The 19180-nt window shown below is 39.2% G+C and overlaps 1 protein-coding gene across 5 annotated transcripts in view; it reads left to right on the forward strand.

The window, feature by feature from the left end:
• The window catches only part of LOC121937813 (disintegrin and metalloproteinase domain-containing protein 10), a 67038-nt gene that overhangs the window by 1439 nt on the left and 46419 nt on the right, over positions 1-19180 (forward strand). For 4 of the 5 annotated variants that reach the window (XR_006105208.2, XR_015776635.1, XR_015776636.1 and 1 more), the window contains exons 2-8: positions 251-398; positions 614-732; positions 1146-1301; positions 10379-10464; positions 11304-11426; positions 18583-18675; positions 18932-19100. Coding sequence is in view for 1 of the 5 variants with exons in the window: in XM_042481124.2 (XP_042337058.2) it covers positions 251-398; positions 614-732; positions 1146-1301; positions 10379-10464; positions 11304-11426; positions 18583-18675; positions 18932-19100 (894 nt within the window). In the remaining 4 variants the exon portion in view is untranslated. The remainder of the gene's footprint in view (positions 1-250; positions 399-613; positions 733-1145; positions 1302-10378; positions 10465-11303; positions 11427-18582; positions 18676-18931; positions 19101-19180) is intronic. The other variant, XR_015776637.1, reaches the window with a different exon arrangement.

Genomic DNA, 19180 nt, shown 5'->3' on the forward strand with positions numbered 1-19180 from the left:
GATTTAGCTTATTGTTCAATGTAAAATTGGAGTAAGAGTGTTGATTAAGATGATTTCTTGCACTGACATGTATAAATCTTGTAAGTACAACAATTTGTCATCTGCATAGAGGCTGATTTTTTGATGTCAGGTGCTGCAGCAATTGGTTCACTAAAGATGATAAACTTTCGGTGAAAGTGTCCATACTTGTCTGGTTTCCCAGTGAGGTATGAGAATGTGAATTGACTTGAATTTATTCCTTTTTTACTAGGTGCTGTAAGTGACATTAGTCCATACATAAAGCGTTATGAGAGCTTGTCATATGACAGAGAGGATCTCCATAGGAAGCACCTGAGAGCCAGGAGAGCCTCACAGCCTCAGGAATACACACTTCATCTGGACCTCACTGCTTTCAACAGGTAACTTAACATTTTTATAATTCTGGCAATTGCTTCAAAAGCCCTCTTAAACACACAAAGTCTGGCTAGACAGTATTCTCCTGTTTCTCAACCCATAATACATGTCAACAATTAATTGGTCATAGTTGCCTGCAGTTGATTATTCTGACTACCTTCCATTACACTACAAAGTCTTGACCACATCTATGAGCTGTTTGTTTCTCTGTTTCGTGCAGGACTTTCCATCTGCGTTTGAAACATGATGCATCAGTGTTTTCTAAAAATTTCGTGCTGGTCAGTGTAAATGGTTCCACATCAGCTGATCTCTCCCACATATATTCAGGGACACTGGATGGTAGGTATGACTGGGATGCATGGACCAATAGGGCTCCAGTTTACTTGTGATTCAAGTCTATATTAATAGCATAAAGTGTGTAATCACCCAATGTCAACAGTCATTTATAATTTCTATGGTGTGACTAAAACATCTGGATAACAGATTTAAATTCAAATCAGTTTGTGGGAAAACATTCCTGACTATTGAGGATTGAAGACCAATGTAAAACGTATTGAACTGCCTCAGGCTTGCCACATATCTCACCTCTTGTATTTCTAAATGCTAACCCTTATTATAAAGTTTGTATCTCATCAGTTTATAAGTCAGTATGATATCTATATATTCTGTCTGTCTGTCTCTATACCTCAGTTATCACTGCACATTGTCACTTTAACCAAGGCAATGTTATCTCTCTTGACCTGGTCCTGCAGGTGAACATGGTTCAGTCTGCCATGGCTCAGTGTTACAGGGTCAGTTTGAGGGAACCATCCATACAGACAATGGGACCTACCATATAGAGCCAGTAAACAGATACACCAGCAACCAAACGGATCACCACTCTATAATCTACAATGAGGACGACATGGGTAAGACACCCTCCCCCCCTTTTTTTTAGGAAAAAGTTTTCAAAAAATTGCATTCATATTCAAAAATTGCACATATTTTCAAGCTTATATTTACTCGATAGTCATTTCAATTGGCCCCAGTGTCCAGGATGACAAATTTAACTCTAAAGCTTGAGCATCTGCAGGCTGGAATTGTCAAAACAACACCCCATAACCTCAGTTGCTTTTCTTGGCCATTCGGTGGTAATGGCAAGAGCACAACAAGAAATTCCTTTCTACTGTAGATCTCCCCAAAAGTTTGATTTATGGCCCTCTTGGGTCTGTAGTCTCACATAACATACAACTCCCTTCTGTTTCTAACCTCATTGTACTGTTCTCATTCAGTATCTGTAGCCTTGAGCTCCAGTATGAACTAACTAACCCTTGAGTTAGGGTTACCAGGAGTCAATGAACTATCCTTACCTCGTTGTTGCAAGAGTGGGGTTATAACAGCAGAACCTATTTACAGTTCTGTAGGGGTGTTGGCACCCTTCCTGGACACAGGCCAGAGAAAAGATAAACCGAAGATGGTGTGACTTTTGAAAGAGGGGGAGGAGAGGCGGGGGTGAAAGGAAGGAGGAAGGTATGAAGGTGAAAGATGAGGAGAACAAAGGAGGAGAAGGACATGAGTATCTAAGGGGAAAGGAGAGAAGAAATGAGGATCATGCGGAGTATCTTGCAGGGTTTGAAGGCACTGCAAACAAACTCTTCGTTGGCTTGTGTCCGCTTACGGTTTTTCCATATGGCAGTAATTACTGAGAGCTGTCAAAATGTTTTGTTTCAATGTGTATGTGCATTTCTATCTGAATGCGTTTCCTCGTCTGCATGTGCACGTGCATCAGAATAAGATTATTTCTAAGAAAACGTTTCCTGGAAACCGTACAGATCATGCCAACCCCGCCTCCCCATGTTTGTCCTTAAGTTTACACAGACTCCATGTCTGCCTTCCTCCTATGCCTCCCGCCTGTCTTCAGACCCTTTCATGAATGCGGCAACAGTTACATGAGATAACGTTGCAGCTGACAACATCCTGTTCTTTCATTCACAGGCCTGCATATCTGCAGGAAGCTGTTAAACACTTGGCACATGATATTTCAATAAACAATCAATGCTTCCCAACGAGTGGTAAATTGGGACGACCGGAGGCTGACATAATGTGTCTACTCCTGTGTGTGTTTACACTTCCTGTAGTTGTCGTCCGCACGAGGGAAACAAAGGTTATATAAGGATACTTCACTCCCTTGGGATGTGAGGTGACATGAGGTCTCTCAAATCTGGGACGCAAAGGGCGGTGGCCATTTTACAACAAAATAAAGTGTGATGACATCAGGATACCTAATCACAATCCCCACCTGCTAGTTCTGCTCAAAAAACAATATTTTGAAAAAATTAATAGCAAATTTTAAATATTAAATGATAAACAGTAAAAATGAATGGTATGGAGAACATCATTCCATGGTTAGTACAGGACTGTCTCTGGATGGAGCCTAGACACTGGTGGTGGTGGTAAAGAGATGAAGTGGCAGAAGATCTGGATATGATGTGAAGAGGTGCTTATGATGATGGAGGGAACCCTGAGTGTTGGATGTGATGAGACCTGGAGGTGCAGCTCAGTCGCCAGAATAAATGTTGGCATTGTACAGTTCTGCCAGCCACAAATATTGAATATTTGTATATTATTATATAGTGCATATGTTAAAACTTTACATTTTGAAAATGCTGTGGTTAGGACAAAAACCAGTCATTAAAAGCAGAGCAAGTGTTCAGAAGACTGCAGGCAACAGGGACACAAATGGTCACTTTTTAGTTCAAGAAAACACCAACTGAACATCACAGGATCATATCAAGGACTTCAGTACAAACTAGTCTGACGAGGGGATGAAGTGCAGGTGGAGGTAAAGGGCAGAGAGGCTCAGGTGAGGAGAATGAGGTGATGAGGCAGAAGAACAGGCAGAGAGCTGTTTGAGAAAAACTGAGGAGCAGGGAAGGACTAACGAGGCTGATGCAGGGCAGGTGTGTAGAGTCAGCACAGGAGGGGGTGAACACAAGAAACTGAATCCCAAAATCAAAGAAAAAACAATCATCTTAATAATAAATAACCAAGTGAAAAGAAAGACAAACTAACTACTGAAGACAACTTGAATGAGTCTGAAACAGACACTTAGTCCAGTTTTCTCCAAAGTCAGAAATAATCAAGACACAACAGATCGTGACAACCATGTGGTGATGGTCAGGAAAAGATTATTTTTTTTGGCTTAAAATACCCAGTTTTGGTGCAACAATCGGCACTGGAAGTTTTGTGATGTCTCTTGCATATTTGTTGTTTGTTGGACTTGAACAGTGGTCTGCACCACATAGTACTATGGGTACTATGACATACACATTCCCTCTACCTCCCAATAAAAGAAGTCAGCTTATATACATGTAACACTAAGTATGTTATGTTAGAAACATTGCTATGATACATATTATATATATTATTATATTATGCATTGATTTTGCACTAAATTGACAACTGACAACAGCAGAGAGAACAATTTTTAAAATTGACAGCAACTATACAATTGACTCAAGAATATTGTGGCAAAATCTGGTTTATTGAACTAAAAGACTGAACATCCGCAGTCAGCTTACAAAGTTAGGAGAGAGAAAAAGAAGCATGTATCTGTCTGTCTGTGTGTGTAGTCACACCCTGGTGTATTGTTTATTGTTACACCCTGGTTTTATTATTCTCATACTTCCTTGAGATTAATCAAGAGAAACATACACTTAAAATATCACTGGGAATCTCTTAATGTTTAACTCCAGGGCTATTAATTGTTGTTTGATTTTACAATCAGGAAGTAGTTTCAGTGAAGTTATCTGCAAAGTGACTACTTTGTATTTCCCTTCAGCATTTGTTATAGTATGCTGCTTGGAAACCTTGACCAGAACTTTGAGATTCAGCATGTAAAAATCTGTCCAGTCTTAAGTTTAATAATTGTGTAAATAATTCTTAAAACATATATTTCTTCATGGGATTCATTAGCTAATTACATTATACAAGTTTGGAAAATCTAAGAAAGATTTGGGTCATCGGCGCAACTTTCAGTGTTGCAGCAACGGTTTAAGGTTATCAGTTTTTTTGCAATTGCACCAAAGAAACAGCTTTTATAGTTGCTAAAAGGGTGATTGTTCCCTGACAGCCGTACAGTATCAAACCAAGTGGAAAGCAGCCTTTCACTTCACAGAGGCGTCATTACTTGCGTAAATAGGGAGGATGCAGTTGATATGGGATATCTGGACTACATGAGGCATAAAATCTGGACTAAGCAGAAAATCTTCCACCAAGCGTGTGAATCTTGTTATTTGCAAGAACACTTGAGCCTTGTGGTTTAATAGATCAGAGGATTAATCGGAGCAGTGGACATGCGTCCTGAGAAGTGGCATGCACAGACTCCCCCATGGGAAGTTAGGAAGACTTCTATGACACTCAGAGTTTAGTGTTATATTTAGGTTTAGGGTCATTTTGCACTTGAGCCAACCAGTGTGGCACGTGAGAGGACGTGAGGGCATGACCCATGAGTTGTTCATGAGGCACTAGGGGAAGAACATAAGTGCAAAAAGGTGCCTCCGCAGTTTAGACATATCCTGGGGCAAAAGGGAGCATTTCAAAAGTCAATGTCCTTTTTTTAGCCAGTGTTGTTCCTGCCAAGAAACTAAGCTCCTGAACCACCACATTACTTTTGAAATGTGTTGGATTAAAGATCACTAATTTCCCTGTTCAAAATTGAATAAGTAGTGTATCTATTTTAATGTCTTCATGAAGGTAATGTAACTTATTACATTTACTTTGATTACTTTTCTTATGTGACCATAAACTTACTTTCAGATGTTTCCTAAGGTTTCAAATCAAGCATTTCAATATTTTCACCCCTGGTAAACAGTTATAAGCTGTCCATTAATGTTACAGCACTTTGCTGATTTCAGAAGAAAAATATTGTTGAATTTCCAGCACCGAAAGGCATTCTCATCCAATGACATGGCCACCTGCCTTTGTGAGGTCGCCTGGTTGCAGGCATGACAGACTTAATTAGAGCAATGCACACTGGCAGACAAGAGGTGGTGCAAACGTTTAAACAAGACAACCACTCAAAACAACACTCAAAATTTTAGTGCACACTGCCAGATAAATGGATCCTGTGCAGATGTAGAGACAGCTGTAAGCTATCCCACCTTGGATGGTTTTGCACTCACATTTTTCTAATACTCCCACAATGTTTCCAATTCCTCTATGAAAAGGAACCAGAAACATCAAAATCAATATTATACAGGCATATAAATGAAAAAAACAACACACCAGTCAAATGTATCACAAATAATCCAGAGAAAACACTTTTCATAAAACTCTGTTCCAAATGATCCAACCTAAGAGACTGACTCTCAATCAATCATCAATCATCACCTGAGTGACAAACGTTTTGTGACTATCAATTGCTTATTCTGCTTTGTCACGGTGATGTGACGTCTGATGAAGATCTGTTATATTTGTACATCTAAATGTTACAAAGCTTTTAATACAGTGTGCAGATCCCCTGTCTGATTCTTGCCTTAGTTAGATTTCTTTTGATCCAGCACTTGTAAAAGTTTTTTGGGTGTGTGTACTCTCCACCCTACTCAAATCTGTCCCAGTGATTTGGGCCCGCATTGCCCATAAATGTGTCAAAAGAGAGCATTCCTGCACGGCGAAAAAATGCAAAGCAACAGAATGAATCTTGAGTTCTACATACAAGCTTTCTACAGAAAAGAATACTTTTGGTTGTAACTTTTTGTAATCAGCAACATTGTGATTAGTAACTGTAATTAATTGCATATTTTCTCAGTAACTATAACAGAATACTTTTTGTTATTTAATTATGTAACACAGTTGCATGTAACTGGTTACAGCCCAACACTGCTTATCATCATGCAACAGTATGCACAAAAGCAAGAGTCAAAGGCTGAAGGTGAAGTGATATTTTGATTTTTTTTGTCCATAAGTTGCTCAAACTCCAGTTGCTCAGTCAAGTAAACCTTCAGTTGTCCCCAGAGGGACAATTGATTGTACAGCGGTGACAACAGTAAAAAAAATAAAAAAGGTACAAGCTAACACACACTAGACAATTAAGTACAACACATAAAAAAGTAAAAACATAGAGTAAAAAATGACTTAAAAAAGCAATGTTTAGCAAGCATGGTGGTATTGGTCAAATTAATTCACCAGTTTCTGTTGGAGGTCAGCAGTGAAATGGCTGACAGTATTAGTAGTGATTGTATCTGTTGGTTTTGGCGAGTAGGTATTTAAGGTCTGAAACGCTAAGCGGTGTAGGTGCTGTCAGTCGAAATAGATTTTGCTTTCTGTAACAACTGTTTACAACAAAAATCAGACAGACTTTTCTGTTGGGTACCTATGATGCAGCTGCAGACCTTGATCACTAATACTAAAAGCTGGAACGAGGTTAAAAAGGCTCTGGTTTAAGTTTTTTATCCCTCTCTTAACTGGACTGGTTTCCAACAGCTGCTGGGAATGTGAGTCTGAACTGAAATATGACACTGATTTCTCACTTGGGAAATCAGCTTTCCCATCAGGTCTTGCTCTGATTGTTTGTAACTGTTATGAAGCATGATAGGTCACTTTTTAATTGACAAATTAATAAAATAAAAAAAAGAAATACCTTTGGCAACACAGGCCAGAAACATGTATCTCCTGCAGTGTACTGGAGAAGGAACAGACACAGAAACAAACTAGGAGAGAGGGAGAGTGAGAACATGAAATGAGGTCTGGAAATAATTCCGTCAGTGGGTCGACGCCCGGCATTTAGGCCTCCACCCCCACAACCCACCCCCACTCCACCATGTATAGAAAGAATTACTGCTTTGTGATTGGCTGCAGCACTTTCGTAGGATGGTGTGATCCAATCATGTGTTGCCTCTCCCTTACTCTAGGCCCAAATCTGATCCAGGGGGATGTTACACTGCTGAATGAGTGTTTCACACGCTCATACATGCACACGCATACATGCCTATGGACACACTTTGCATTACCCCTTGAAGTTGTTATGGGTCACTAGTTAATGGGCAAACATTGCCTGATTCTGTCACTCTCACATTACTGCAAACGACATGTGAGAGTGATTATTATGTCATGTGACTCTACTGTAAGCCCATTTTTGTCCACACAGATGTAGCTGGAAAAGTTTGTTTTCTTTCCATTAACATTAGAGCATAACCACAGGAGTTCTGCTGCATCCCACTGGGACTTATTGTTTACATTATTTTTACATTATTCTGAAATATTTTGCAGCAGTGCACTTTACATCACATCCTTTCATACATATTCATGTGCACCCCCCCATAGTCCCTGACCATAAACCTAATACACTCTGTTGCAAAAATGTCCTTTTGGCTCTGTGCATTTTTGTGGAATTCTGTGTCTTTGCCAGTGTGACAAGACGCGCCAGTTTCTGCAAATGTAAAGCCTCCCTTGACTGCAATCCTTTGATTATTGCACCAATCTGAACAAGGCAGCCGTCCCAGAGCTGTTGCAAATCTCAGACGATGATGTTGTTTTAGTGAAATCAAACCAGCAGCTATCACAGTGTTTTCCACACAGGCTGCCCCCACAGCTCCCATTCCCGACCACAGCGCTGATTTCTAAATGCAGGTCCTCTATTTATAAAGTGTTTGAGTCTGAGGTTGCTTCTGTTAATGTTGCTTGCTGTGCTGGTCACTAAGGAGCCAATTTCAAAATAGTATATATGCACTTATTGTTTTAAATTGTTCTGTATAAGAAAATGTTTAAAAGTGGGAATGCACAATATTGTTATCTGTTTTGTTTTATTTTGTTTTGTTTTTGCTGATGTCTGATATGCTGATATATAACAAGTCATTTGGCCGCTGACTGATACCTCTATCAGTATATCCACTTTTTTTCCCCACCTAGTTTTAGTGATCGTTAAGTACCTTCTGTTGTGGATCTCACATCATATTATGCATAGTCTTATCATGATGGCCCACCAGCATATGGAAGCCTAAAATACTAAGTTTTTTAGTGTATATCATATTCATTTGTTGTAAAAAATAAGAAAAATACTTCAATGTAGTATTGATGTTTGTACACATTCACTTTGTCAATTAAAAAAAACTGGTTTGTTGTTTCCAGTTTGGGAAAGTAGGAATAAATAACATGGACTTTTGTGTCTTAAATCCGGAAAGTAGTAAATTTAGGCTCCAGGAAACAAGTCTTTCATCTTTTCTCTGACTGGGGTTATAAAGCAATAATTGTGACCTTATGGACCTGTTGAGTAAACAAGAGAAGTCACAAGACCAACTTGACTTACTCTGCATGTAAGACCTTGACATGTCGGGAAAGACATGGAAACAAAGCACGAATGCTCTTGATTAAATTCTCTTCATTGATTTGACATGATCATGTCTGTGATATTTAAATCAGCACTGCCTCGCCTGATCATTGCTCCTGGTTTAACACACACACAACGGCAGATCTTGAGTAATGGTTTCAGCACAAACAAATCATTTTTGTTCAGAGATCAGACTGTGGCCCTGGTCCACATCACGTTTATTCGTGAGCCAATCTTTCACAATGTCCTGTTTGCTCCAACAAAAATAGGAGTGGGTTCAATGGAACACCGTGTTTGATCTCTGTTCAGTTATTTATTATGATTGGTAAGCACTGTTTTATTTGGGACACGGTACGCCCACATTAAAGTGAGTCATTGATGTGTTCACTCATTTATAGGATATGTCCAAAATTATTGGGGACAGTGTTTTCTTTGCTGTGGGTATCTCCCTGAATCTATGGGTGTTTGACTAAAGGAGAGTGTGAGACTAAAAAAATTTAGTTCTTCTAATGGCCACTTGAGGCTGGCTCAAAACACGTGTCAGTCCCCAAAGACCCACATGTTAAATTGCCCAACTTTACAGCAGAAATAAACAGATCCACAGATCAATTTCTTGCTCCACCACAGCTCCACACTCTAGTCTAAGTATGGTCACTTCTGCCACGATTTGACTCAAAATGTCATACTCGAGGTTTCAAAACAGGAGTTAACAAACCAGTGGGCGGTTTCACGATGGCTAAGTACATTATTTTTATGCAGTCTATGCCAGGGCCCAGTGCTCCCAGTTGTTATAAAAGCTGCCACATAAGGCCTCTTAGACCCTTTTTTGGGCTAGTCACCCTATAATTTTCACCTACCGACATATGCACACATCTACTCACTGAACTCAACAGGCTTACATTTGGAACACACGTCTATATGGGACATGCTTTTAATTCCTTTCGCACAAAACAGTTACTCAGCAAAGATGGGAAATACAATCAACATTGTTTATTTAAACCTCCTTTTTGCATCTCTCTTGTTTACCATGCCGGTAATACTGTCTTGGTTCATGGTTTCAGTAAAATGAACTAAATAATTGAATAGTGGAGAATCTTACCAAGCTAACTGTGTATTATGTCCATACTGGCAAAAATTTGAACATTTATATTTGTAAGTGCAATCTATGCAGCTAACTTAGCTCCAGCAAGTAGCCAACAACCCGGTTTTATACATCCAAAGAATTAATATAAAATTAATAATAAAATATAAAAGGCCTCTAATTGGGACAGGTGTTTATTTGTAAAAATGCTTTGATATTTGATGAGTTACGATGAGAACGATGAGACTTGGCGTCTAATTAGGACTAGGCTTATATTTTAAGTTTTATTGTGAATGTAGATATGAGATGTTTTGCCAACGTATGCATGTAACAAGAAGAAACAGTAGATATTCTGTGAAAGTGAAAGTGTTTTGAAAAAAAACAATGCATGTAACAGGTGTAAATTAACAAGGCATTTCACAAGGTCAACAACAGATGCAGGAGAATAACTAGCGTGTCATATGTAGATGTGAAAGTCCAGTGACCAAGCTTTGATATTTGATGAGTTACGATGACAACGTGTTGTTCTAATATGTACATCAAAGAATCTATGCTTTTATTTTGTATGTATCAAACGGTCTCTGTTTGTTTCTCTTTAGTTTTACCATCCAAGAGAACTGGCTCTGATGGATTCTGTGCTGCACAACATCTTAACCTCCGCGCCCAAAGCCTCAGCCCTGATGAGGTAGGACAGTCCAGGCACAAAAACACTTAAGCACCCTCTGCCTTGCTTTCTTTTTCTGTCCTCACCCTCAACATTTCCTCCTCTGCAAAACCATTTATAGCCAATTAACTCCTGTACCAGAAACATTTCTCTAAGGCAATGTGTCTGATTCATCTGTAAATATAAGTGACCTTTTTCATTTTGGTCACTTTTTATTTTGCCCGTTGAGTCATCAGGAGCAAATAACAGGGATCAGGATGCTATGACAGTAACAGAGGTGTAAGATACAGAAAACACAGAAAGCTGAGCTGCTTCCTTGAAGGCTTAAACATATTTACAGAATAAATTGACTCCTGCAAAGTAAAACCAACTGGATGACCTTGACTGAGATTATAGAATCAGGTATGATGGAATAAACATCTGCCAAATCTATTAAACTAATCTCTCCCTTGGGTGCTCTATTTGTTAACTTTTCACCAACTGGGTTGTGGTCCCACTGTTCAATCTCAACAATGGATGTCGAGACATTGGTATGGATCCATTTTTATCAACATACCTGCCGGTGGAGATCATTTCCACTGTTCGGCCATGAAATGGTCTAAACAGATGTTGTTCCCAATGGACCATTGGCGTCCCATCTCCAACTTGGACTTGTGGCATTCCAGTTATTCTTACATCATGTCCTGATGTTTTGAGGGCTTCGTGAACTCACACCTTCAAAATAATGAAAAATATCAACTAAATATGAGGAGAGGTTCAAGTACATGCAGGTGATTTGTAAACAGGTTTCAAATCTGCCTCCCAGATTATTTCCCCTTTAAAAATATTTATTATCATGTTTCTGCAAATTTCACCCACAGAAGGCGCCAGTGAGCCGAGGGAAGAGAACAGTGGATGAGTCAAAGACCAGCTGCCTGCTCCACATTCACGCTGACCACTACTACTACAAGAAGTTCAAATCAGTTGCGGCTGTCATAGCGCAGGTGACTGAGGTTAAACCCTTACCCCTATCTTTAACTCTTTGAAACCTGAGTAAACTGGCTTGATTATTTCAAAATCATCGAAAGGAAATGAGCAACAAAAGAATAATTGACACAAAAATTTGCAAGAAATCAGTAAAAAGTACAATAAAATTACCTGAAAATTTCTAAAAGAAAGAAAGAAAATAAATAACTAACACAGCAAACAAGACTCCTTGACAATTTTTTCTTAGCTTTTTAAAAAAGTTATTTTCTAAAACAACTAATTTCTTGCAATTTGTGTAACATTTCTTAAGAAGATGTTTAATGCCTTTTACTTTTTTGAAAGAAATCGAACCAATTGCTCAGGTTTCAGAAGTTTAAATGCTTGTGAAAGGCAACTGAAAGCAGCAAAAGAAAAGCTATGTCAGTCCAGCTTTCAGAGGGTTAATCTTTTTCCGTGGCAAATACATTATGTTTTATATTTGATACACACTGAGATAACACGTTTTTCAAACCTGCTGTCAAAAGGGTTAAGACACGAACACAAAAACACTGACAATACTTATTCCGCTTTTAGCTAAAAATAGAGGTCAGTGAGGTTTAAAGTTCAGATTTTTTGTCCTATTTTTCTCAAGCCAGCATGTCACCATGTTCAGAGTGAGGCACTCAGATGCTGCTGATACCTGAGCTGCCTGATGTCTCGGAGAACACAGTGTACGCCGGGGCATTTCTGTGTGATGGAACATCCAACAGGAACATTACATCACAACAGAATTTCCTCTGCTGTTGGCTGAGATGAGCATGCTTTGTTTACAAATCTATCAATGAGTACTGCATCCTGGATTTTGGGTGCACGGCGCTGCAATCAAAGGTCACGCGAGTCCTATCTTGATAAATCAAACTATACGCAGGTTGCGTCATTTGGCACAAGATCAGAGATCTTTCTTATTTTATCTTGTTTCAAAATACCAACCAAGAAAAGGATCCCAAATACTGAATTTAAAAATGTTTAATGCAGATTTTTTGTTTTTATTTAACTGACCTACAGTTACATGAGCAGATTGTGATCTCAGTTACAGTTTGTTAATGAATGTCCTTGTTAAATATGTCAGTATTTCTATTAATCCCCTATTAGGCTGGCATTTTGATCACGACTGAAACTTTGGTAATGCTTTCTATGAAGACTACATCTATAATGCATTATGGCGGCATTAATGGTGAATTATAATGCATTTTTAATGCTGTATGAATACACTCATAAACACACATAATGCTTAGCGGTGCACTATATCAATCATCATAAACCATTATAGATTTGACTTATAATGATTTATAAGTGGAAAGGATCTTATGGATGCTCTTGACTTGTAAACTATAGGTTGAATGCTGGGGCTTATAATGCATTATAAATAGCTATACTCACTTATTCACACATCAACAAGTTACTGTAGTAAGTACTCATACTATGATATAACAGTCTACGCTGTATCATAAGTTATCATTGTATGCGTTAAGTAAAGTGAGGTGCATATTGACACATTTATACAAATTTATGCGTCATAATGTTTCATAGCCTACAAGCTAAACATACATCTAAGCTGAAGATTTCTAGCTCCACTCATTTACATGGATACATGATATAATTTCTGAAGCTAGCAATTTTAAGTTCAAACATACAGTTAGCTTGCAGGCTATTAGCAAATAATCCAGCAGCTAATGTTAGCTCACAGGTAGACCCGACAGTGGTTTGCTGGCTAGTTTACAGCATACAGCATACTTACCAGGGATTTCAGGGGCTGCAGCAGTCGCTGTCCACTTTTTCTTCTCCACTCTAACACGGTACAAAATGTGAAGCCATGTCAAAGAAGAAATCTTATGTCCTTCTTAGCTCGACATTGTCCTCCTTTCCCACGGTCAAAGACAAACGTAGCTAAATATGCAAATATGAACTGTTCAACTGACTGAAAAGTAAAATTGGAGGCAACGAGTGGTAGCCAATCACAGCACAGTATTACAGACTACCAGCCAATCACAGCACAGTAGGGCGGGAGCAGACGGAACATGCCCGGGAAAAAAACGGCCTCGGTTTTTTTGTGGAAAGGGGACAAAGTGGATTTAAGCGGTAATAAAGAGTGCCTCTTTGACATGGCATCCCGTTTGTAATACTAAGCACTGGAGGAGAAAGACGTGGACAGAGATGCAACTCTAAAATGTAAGTTTAAATGTCAAGTTTTAATGTTTAAATGTAGCAAGCTAACTTACAACTTACAACTTTAGCTACCTTACCATTAGCCTGCAAGATAACCGTATGGTTCAATTTAATATTGCTAGCTTCAAAATTCATATATCAAGTAGTCATGTATTTTTTTTACAAAGCAATCTTCGGCTAAATTATACGGTTAGCTTGTAGGCTAATAGCAAACGTCCCAGTGTCTGGCTAATTTAGCCTGCATGTCCAGTTTAGCTAACTTAGCTTGCAGATAGCCTGTTTGGTAAGGGGACAGTGTTTAGGTAGCTAGATAGCTACAGCATATAGCATATTCACTTTGGGCTGCAACAGTTTCTGTCCACCTCTGACACAAGATTCCCAGTCTTTGTGAAATCTAATTCGGTGGCTAAAAACTCTCCAACTGTCTTTTAGATGCATTTTCAAAGAGGTCAAGTGTATGGTACGCATTAATCACGTATGACGCAGCATATTTTCTTATGCATGAAAATGATTACACTTTACTTAACACATACAATGAAACATTATGATGAAGTATAAATTCTTATTAATGCATCAATATGTACCTCACTTTACTTAACGCATACAACGATAACTTTTGATACAGCATGGACTGTTATATCACACTATGAGTCCTTACTACAGTTAATTGTTAATATGTGAATAAGTGAGTATTCTCTAGAATCTCCATTCTCGTTTTTAACGACTCAGGATGGATTCAAAATCATAAACGTCGATTCGTAACCCTCTAATTTGTATTATTTAGAAAAGTCTTACTAATTTTGAGACCGATTGTCGGGTCGCCTTACGTTTTTCGCCAGTGGAAGCTGCTGACTGTGCCGTTCAAAGCGATTCATCGTAGCTCTTTAAGAAGCCTCTCTATTCAGCCCTGGAATTCGGGTGTTTTTACGGGACCTTGTTCAATAAATCCATAATGATAGATCCGATATCGGGTGTCTTCCGTCCATATTTTATCAATATTTCGATGAAAAGAGTACATTAGCATCGATGCTAAACGCCATATTGGTTTCCCATAGTTCCTTTGGAGAGAGGTCAGAGATTTGTTTTGGTCTTGTCCACCAATCGGAAGACCGACCGACGCTTTGTATCCGCTTTCATTGCCACACGTCATCTGAAGCAAACTGCACTGTGATTGGTGTAATCCTGTGTCTGTCGCTCTGTTATTGGTAGCGCCTCATGCATTAGAATGAAGTGTGGTAGCCCCTATAATAATAATAATAATAATAATAATAATAATAATAATAATAATAATTATGAGACAAGGGTATCAGGAGACAGTCTAACAAGCAGGAGGGCCTCATGGATGTAAACTCTGTGTTCATTGCAGGCAGTCTCTGAAGTGTCAGGAGTGTGATGTGGCTCTCTGCAGCATCACAGATAGGAGCTGCTTTGCAGAATGGCACAGATAATGGGACACACAAACAACTGCAAACAAAACGATGGGACTTTTTTTGGAAAAGTATGTCCATTTTTTTTTAACTATAATAATTACAATGTTAATTTTTTCACTTTCTGATTCCCAATACTTGGGAGAAAGGTTTTCTACAACAAAAAGCTTGTACATGATAAAACCTCCATAATTTCATACACACATTGCTTTCATAACATAATATGCCACTGGCAAAACAGACTGGAGTAGTTACACCTCCTATATTTTGATCGTTTTGAATTGATTCTGAATTTAATCATGACCCCAAGAATCAGAACCGAACTGAATCGAATCGTGAGATACTGAAAGATTCACACCCCTAGTGAGTAAAGATATTTATAATACATTATAAGCCCCAGCATTCAGCCTCAAGTTTTTAACAAGTGAAGAGCATCCACAAGACCCTTTCCACTTATAAATCATTGTAAGTCAAAAATATAATGGTTTATGACATCAGTAAGCATTATGTGTGTTTATGAGTGTATTCATAAAGCATTATAAATGCATTATAATTCACCATGAATGCCATCATAATTCATTATGGGTATGGTCCTCATAGAAAGTGTTATCAAAACGTTTATTTTTTTTTGCCCAGTTTCCATCTAATGACCAGTATATCTACTGTCTCAAAGGACATGAGAGGATCACAGTTTGTTTTGCAGAAGTGCATTATTACCATTGACATATTTTACAACACTAAATGAAGGGTCAAGCTGTTGCCGCTCTGAGGCTGATGAAAGCACCACATGCCATCGCCCACACAGATGCACACACACGAGGCTGTTGCACAGTAAGCAGGAAGTTAAGTACCTTGTCGCCCTCTGAGAACACAGTGGCTTATGGATTACAGACACTTGGCCTAATAAGGCTCTGTGCAGTCTGTGCCAGGTGTAAAAGGCCTGGCACAGAGCCGCCAGTCCACATGATTGAACAAGCAGGACCGGTCACCTCCTGTTCTTCAGCACCTTCAGTATTAAGCCACAACCCGATAAGTGCCACCTGAGGACAAGCTGCAGAAGCATGCATGGTAGATGTTCTCCATAGAAAGTACTAATTAGCAATAATACAACCTGATTTGAAAATTTCATGTTCTCCCTCTTACATTTAAACGTTCAATTTTTGAGACTTGTTGGAATTTGTTGCATCTACTAGTGAGGATTGCTGTTTGCAACCAGCTGAAATTAGATTTGATTCTGTGTTCATTGTTCAGGAGGTTTTTACCAGGAGCCGAATTATCTGCAGAGGACTTTTCCTCTGAAATAAATGGATAAAGTGATTAAAACCGGTAAAAACCCTGAACAAAGCAATTTTATTTTAAAAATCTGTGTTTTTCTGACACTATTCTGCACATTTGGGGGTGACAACAGTAACAACATAATACAAGGAGTACAAAGGTCCCTATAGATGGGTGGGAGGGGCGGTGGATGGATCAAACAATAACAGTGTTTGCTTCCCGTCTGAATGTGATGTTTTTTTCCGACATCTCACAATGGGTGTATTTTGCTTAATCCCAGCCATTCATGCCAGCATGTGCTTTTTGTTTACGTCCTGGCATTGGTTGCCATGTGCTTTTGTTGCTTAAACATAACCACGAGCAGTAGGATCCCACTATGTGCTTGTGTTGACATCACAGTAGCAGCAAACGTTAATAGCAGACAAAGAAGGATACGATACGTTGAGCATAACATGTAGACGCAGAAGTGAACTGCAAAGCGACAATATGTGATGACTTGGAATGAGAACTTGTTAGAATTACGTTATGTAGAGCAAGTATCCATTTTCGGCCTCTGAAAAACCATGGCAGCGATACATGGTGGACTTCATTGACAAGGACCAGCTCCATAGTAGATATAAACACTTTTTTTTTTAAACTAGCAAAAACATGATGATTTACATTTTCAGGTGATTATACACAAAAGAACAATTTCTGTCATTACATCCTTCTTAATCCCACACACTGGATCTTAAATGCACTCTGTGAACTCTGAGGTAGCTTATTACATTTAAAATGTCCAACATTTTTAACCCTTTGTCCTGCTCTCTTGACCTTTGACCTTATTAGTGCAGCAAAATTTCCGCAGCAGCCTCAGAGCCTCACTGGTGGGTGGGTGGAAATCATTTGTCTGACTTTTAGAAGATGGAAAACAAATCTGAATTCACCCTTGCAAAGTTGATGAAGAAGAATGCATTTTTAATTTCCAGTTTAATACCGATCTTGGTTTTAGTGTTGGCTGACCTACACTGAACTCAGATTTGAGTCACATACTGAGTTTTTAGCTGCTTTTCTGCTGGCACGCCTGCATTGCCTCAGTGCAAAAAGACAGATAACAATGATTTAAGTGTCTGTTGAAGTCTCTCTGTCTGGACAAACAGCTCATCTACAGGGTCAGAGGTCATAAGATGCCTTCCTGATACTGAGTTTAGACATGCACTGATGTGGGAATCGAGGGACTTATCTTAAACATAAACACTTTGTAACTTTCCCTAAATTAAAACCAATAAACAGTCTTTATTATTGCATTCCATATTTGATACGAAATTATAACATTTCAGATGTTTAATCTGGTCTCATTATGCTAGATTTGTCTTCTCGGCATCTGATCCAGATTCAGTTTGGAACAACTTTCACATTTGTGCTTTCTTAATTAAATCTCTTTGTGATCAAAGCAAGGTCAGTTATTGAGTGTCCTTTGCTGTTTATTGTGGCCATGCTATTATTCTCTCTGGCCTTCCTCCTGCTGTCCGTCCTCTCATCACCTCCTCTGCACCTCCTCAGATTCTTTCCACTTTAAACACACACACATGTTATTGACCCTGGTCCAGTGCCAGAACTTTGTTGCGCTCGGTGAGAAAATGTACTGTAAGTGATGCCGTGATGTGATCTTTGAGTGTCAATAGACAAAATGCCATTGTCAATCACTGCTGACCTGGTTTCTGTGTCTCTGGTGTCCAAGGTGTCAATATTTATCTTTATGGAAATTCTCAGCAGCGGGCTCTACTGTAAGCTCGCACCCTGCTGTATAGACTTAGACCTTCACATGTGACTGGTTTGCACGTGCCTGTCTGAGTGTGTGACCGGCTGTGCCACCCACACTGGAAACACTTTGCATAAACCCACTTGACTAATTAGCTCATATGGCACAGTTATGAATCACGATCAAAACTCGGTTGAAGATGTGTGAATCTGTTTAATGTATCGCGCAGATAGGGCAGTTCAGGGCGAGTCAAGTATAATGTTAAAAGGAAAAAATGCTTAAAGTCCCCCTCCACTCAAAAAGGGTTTTTCTTATGTCTATGTCCCCTAAAATATGTGACCTTCTCCATACTGGATTTGTATTTTTTGACCAAAGTTCCAAAGCCTTGTCTAGTCCAAAAAATGTCAGATTGAACTGTAAGCCCATTCCTGTGTGTGTGTGTGTGTGTGTGTGTGTGTGTGTGTGTGTGTGTGTGTGTGTAGATGTTACTGGGTGTTTTATAACATGAATGTGTGTTATTCTCAGATTCACTCCTACATGCGAGCTGTGAATGACATCTACGACAAAGTGGACTTCGATGGAATCAAGCTGATCAACTTTAAAGTAAAATCCCTCCAGGTAAGATGCTCCTGCACTCAAACAATGACATGATTGTCCAAAATGTGAAAGTAAGGCACTTTCGATGCAGGTCCATTAATGCTGGCCTTCAAATATTTAATTTGATTTCACAAACATGTTCTGACTTTGAGATAATTGGGTTTATGCAACAGTCTTAGATGGTGCCTTTAGCTATATCTTCTTCCAACAGTGACAATCAAATGCGGACAGACTCACAGCCTCAGAATGATCAGTGTGTCTGCTTGTCTCTCTCCAGGTGATGACAGAGGATGAAAAAAACAATCCCCTGAACCCTCTTTACATCGGGCCTGAGAAACTGCTGAGGCTGTATGCTGAGAGTAACTGGAACGACTTCTGTCTGGCCTATGTGCTCACTGACAGAGACTACAGCGGGACGCTGGGACTCGCCTTTGAGGGCAAGCCTGGTGAGTCACACTCACTGTGACACAAATACATGCACTCACACAAGAACCACACATACATTCAGGTGCTGCACTGATAAAAA

The sequence above is a fragment of the Plectropomus leopardus genome, chromosome 5 (assembly GCF_026936395.1).
Source record: "Plectropomus leopardus strain MGB_pleo_1.0 chromosome 5, ASM2693639v1, whole genome shotgun sequence".
NCBI classification, from domain to species: Eukaryota; Metazoa; Chordata; class Actinopteri; order Perciformes; family Serranidae; genus Plectropomus; species Plectropomus leopardus.